Source organism: Hordeum vulgare, chromosome 2H (assembly GCF_904849725.1).
Source record: "Hordeum vulgare subsp. vulgare chromosome 2H, MorexV3_pseudomolecules_assembly, whole genome shotgun sequence".
Lineage (NCBI taxonomy): Eukaryota > Viridiplantae > Streptophyta > Magnoliopsida > Poales > Poaceae > Hordeum > Hordeum vulgare.
Genome location: NC_058519.1, coordinates 23,710,138 through 23,714,849, shown reverse-complemented (window position 1 = coordinate 23,714,849; position 4,712 = coordinate 23,710,138). Strand labels below are relative to the sequence as shown.

General features: G+C 39.1%; 1 protein-coding gene across 1 annotated transcript; it reads right to left on the bottom strand.

Annotated features, from left to right (window-relative positions):
* Positions 1 to 463: 463 nt before the first annotated feature.
* Positions 464 to 3,359, bottom strand: LOC123425090 (ubiquitin thioesterase OTUB2-like). Its single transcript, XM_045108758.1, has 8 exons — positions 3,318 to 3,359; positions 2,923 to 2,982; positions 2,755 to 2,838; positions 2,525 to 2,671; positions 1,647 to 1,681; positions 1,465 to 1,520; positions 1,300 to 1,394; positions 464 to 1,044 (listed from the first exon to the last, which is right to left on the bottom strand). Exons 1-8 carry the CDS (start codon positions 3,357 to 3,359, stop codon positions 721 to 723), a joined length of 843 nt encoding a protein of 280 aa, XP_044964693.1. The 3' UTR covers positions 464 to 720.
* Positions 3,360 to 4,712: the final 1,353 nt, after the last annotated feature.

The following is a 4,712-nucleotide window of genomic DNA, read 5'->3' as shown; positions in this document are numbered from 1 at the left end:
AGCTGGAAAACTTTCCAGCATAATCCACTTGCACTCTCCATGTGGTAGCAGTATTCATGATTCATTAACAGTTCGTCCCAAAAGGTTCGTACTTGCAGATTCAGTTACGATGGGGTGCAAGTCTGCAATCACATTCTAATTAACTGTATCCTTGAGCCTCAGAGAAACAGACACATTCTAGTTAACAGTATGCTTGAGCCTCGGAGAAACAGACAATCTGCAACAGATGCAACTCATCGTTGTTGTCGTCGACCCAAAATCTCATGTTTAGAATGTGCCGACAAGTGCTGGACCGACAGATTGGCTGCTGCCATTGGATTGTTCATTGTTTTCTTGAGGTCTGATGATGCAAATATATATCAACTTGCATCATATATAGGGAAAAAAACGAGTAACTCCTCAGAGAAATGAAAACACAACTAGCATACCACCAAACAAAGAAGCTGTTGTGGACAACATCAAGAAAAACACACCATGTATTCCCAGTGCAAGAAAGTATATTTCCTCGTTTTTTGTGCCTAGTTAAAGCTACAGCCCTAAACATGTAACAGGCCAATGAAGCAGCTTTTGGCTTCTGCTCAAAGATTAATCACAACTACTTTGAGAGCAGATGCCAATAAAAGAAAGCCCATAGTATCAGTAGATTTCTACACCATCATCCAGGATTTTTCTTGCCAGGTAGGCTACAGGAAGTGATATTTCCTCTACACTTAGTTTTGTTCAATTGCGATAAAGAATGTCACAGTGCCTAGGCCTACACAACAATGTCAGCAAAGGTGTGCCATCAGATGATAACAAGTTGCCACTTCCGATCTCCTGTGGTTCAGGGGTTGTGACGGATGACCAGTAGCTTTCAACCAAATGAAGAGGACCCTTCCCCGATTCTGATCGGGGTAATAAATCAAGGCGCTTCACTTCAATTCCACGATCCAAACCTTCGCCCACAGTTTCGACACGCAACGGAATGCCAAGCGCATATGTTAGAGCCCTCATTGGCAGCTCCTTGGCTTCAACATCCAGAGGACGCAGCTCCTTGCAGCAATACTGTTAACAAAACCAAAAATATGCAGCAGTGAGCGTAATCTTATTGTTAAATTTGGTATTGGTTGACTTATTTTGTCATGATTATCTCAATTCAGTTCACAGAAAAATTGTCCAGAGTAGCACAATTTAATCCTGAGGTTTGCACGTTTATGCACAGAAAATACTCAACATTGATATTAAATTAAAAATATTACAACATAAAGGACAAATAATCTATTAGTTGAGTCAAGAATATATAGTGTAGGAAACTCTAACCGTAATGGCATCCGTTTTTTTCGGGAGAAGTGATTTGTAATCGTCTTCTTGTGATCGGATCTCAGTCTCTGCCAGCAATCTTAGCAAAGAAATAACTAACAAAAAAATGTGTTACACAGAGAACAAGTAGACAAACAACATCTCTCAGCAAGTATGTGTACTCACTCCTGAGTGGCACAATCTCCTGTATACTTCTATTGTACAGCTCAACAGAACTCAGACTACAAAAGATAAAAGCACTTGTTTTAAAACCAAATGTAACAACAAAGAAACAACAGGATTTTGAAATTTATTGCCATGTCCTTTCAAGGAATGTCACTACAGAACATCAAGTTAAGAACTCATACCCATTCGCAACTGAGTTGACCAAATAACTGAACTCCTGAAAGAACATGAAGACAGTTTGTTAGGCATATAATTTAAGTTATATGATGAAATGAAAGTCTATTAATTTAGCATAATGTTGTAGTAACTGCGCACTAACAAAACATCTGAGTGAAAGACGCTGACTGATCCTAATCCTGCACTATTTTTGTAGTCAGTACTGTTTGTAGTGGATGTTATTTCAGGAATTGGTACTTAAGCTGCGAGACAGTGTCCATACTATAGCCATAATGAAACCAATTTAACATTTATCAAGGAAAAAAACGTTACAGAAATTGGACGTTTTAGTCAAATGATGATATATCACTCATGTACTATTTTGATCTCCGAAGTATGTTTTGTCTACATACTCAGTGTTTCAAATAGCCAGCTAATTCTTTACAAACATGAAACCCTATGATATTCACTAAATTATGTGATCACTACTATGGCCGCTATTCTAGTAGCAGCAATACCTCCATTATACATGTGCCAAAAAACACTGAACTCATAAGAATTGTTTCCTCTCTATTCTTCTAGCAAATTACATATGCTATCCAATAGATTGGTTCAGGCAAGCCTCACTGTAGTTCAGTCAAATAATAAATATGTGGCCGAAACATTGTGGTGTTGTTGTTCTTTATCAAAGATATTTTCTGGTGATGCAGCATGGGTAAGATAACTGCCAATACAGCCTCAGCGAGGGCATTGGACAATTCAGGACACATAAGGGACAGCAAGTTGTTTTGGCAAGTACTATTTTTCATGCAGAGTTCGTTTGTCTGTACATGGCTGAAGTATTACAAAAGAATAGGGGTTACAGATCATAAAGGAAGTTAATGTAAGCTGGGAGAATACGTACAGAAACAACACTTGAAAAGTATTCTTCAGGATTTAAGAAGTACGCTTTATCCCATTTCAGACGACAGAAATTCTCTCTGGACATAGCCACATGTTCCATTAGACGAGTAACTTCAGCTTGACTACCTTGCATTGATCCAAGGTTTTCCTGTTTAAAAGCCTCCTGGTATTAAACTTTTGTGCAAAATAAAAAGTGACATCATCAAAAACAAGTAAATGAGAGAGAGATACCAAGTAGGAGAATAAGAATGCCCTGTAGAAACAGCTGCCATCTCCACGAGTTCTTCTGAAGTGCGTATAATGCTGACAGAGAATCTATAAAAGGAAGTTTAGATGTGCACAGTAAACTAAATAACGTTTCTAGCCTTCTACCATGAAATTAGTTGCACGCAAACAAACCTTGATCTTTTCCTTGAAGAAATTCTTTGAATGTTTATCAACCAAACGCGGGAGTCGTTTCTGCCATAGCAAAAACCAGTATCACAAAAATGGTGTAAATGATTTGTGCGATTTAAAGTTAAAAACGGATTCATATAAGTAATGCTGAAGCACAAAGCATTGAATCAGTAAGCCTAACAGATTCTTTTATAGTTTTCAGAAACGAATCATCCACTAAATTGGGTGGGAAAATGATTTGAGGACTTCATGGGGAAAACCTATGTTTCACCATTCAAGGGTCATCGATCATAAAGTGCAAACAGACTAGATGGATTAAATATGCCTGGAGCAAGAACTTATAAGAAGTTAAGAACTTCTATACACAAACTTTCATTGTCCGCAAGACACATTATGACCTTATCAACATCCAACTCTGAAGAGTAAGTTCCAGTTTCCATTGTAATTGCACAGTACAACAATTAACGTCTAACAAAATGCTTTTTCCGTTGAAGAAAAGAATATCAAAGAATTTCAGAAAGAATCCAATGTCTTCCCCAGATGGTATAGCAGGATAAACTGAGAAATTTTATTCCCACAAAAAAAATGACAAATTTTAGGATAGTAACATTTGTCTTTAGACAAGGAACAGAGACTGTGATACTGAAGACGTTCACTGGAAATGTTATAGATTTAGTTCTCGAGTATCTAGTAATCTACTGAAGTGTATCGCTAGGACGTTCAGGAGGTCAGATGGTATGAACATCAGCACAATAAAAGAACCCACTGCATTGAGGTGAACGTGCAATTATGACCGATGAGCTTAAAAAACAGAGGAGCAAAGATATTCACACCTGGCGTCCCAATGCAGATTTACGAATATCCGGAGACTGGAACGCATCACTGAGAACATGGTGCTCCCTTGGTGGTCGGAGGTATGTTCGCTTGCCATCCAGAAGCTGCTTCCAGTTTTTACGCTGGGAAAAATATTCATTTTTGTTGAGCGGCACAGAGCCATCCCGAAGAATATCATGTCGGAGGTTTTTTCTTTGACCGCTCATGAACAACGAAGTGTAGATTTTCTCATCCTCTGGTACTTCATCCTAAATAATTGCAGATCCATTAATGTAGAGAACACTTTCTAGCACAAATAAGGCCTATAGTAATGCTATGTTATTGCACAGAACAAGTGTGTTAACTGATTCGGACTCCAGTGAATACAATCAACAAGTACCAAAGGAAATCAAACATTGTTATGACTGACGAGACATCCTTCAATTCTCTAGGTTCAGAACAATTGGACAGACAACCCAAGTGAACTAGCAGCAAGGGAACACAAATTTTCACCTCATCATCTTCCACCTCCTGCCAATCCTCATCATCCGGTCCTTCATCCTGCAAAATGGCAGAGAATTACTTGTAAAAAGTTCTTTCCAGCTCCAGCACAAATGGGGTGAACAGGGAAACAAGGAAAATGTTCAGCGAAAACCACAAGATGCCGTCCGGACTACATGACGAAATCCTTAGGTTATCTTGCCATGAATGAATATAGGTTACCGTCCGTTACCAAGTCAACTGATTATACCAAGACAAGAAGAACTGTCAGGACACAATTTTGGGTGAATTAGAAAATCCGATCCCTTTTCCCTCGGCAACGGCACGGAATTCAGAAACTACATGAGGCAGGACGAACACGCAGAAGGGTCCGCGATTATGCAACAATCCATCCAAGAATTCAAAGATCCGCGCCCGATGCTACAGCCAAGAACTCTAAATCCCCACCAACTGCAACTGGGCACAAGAAACAGGCCAAG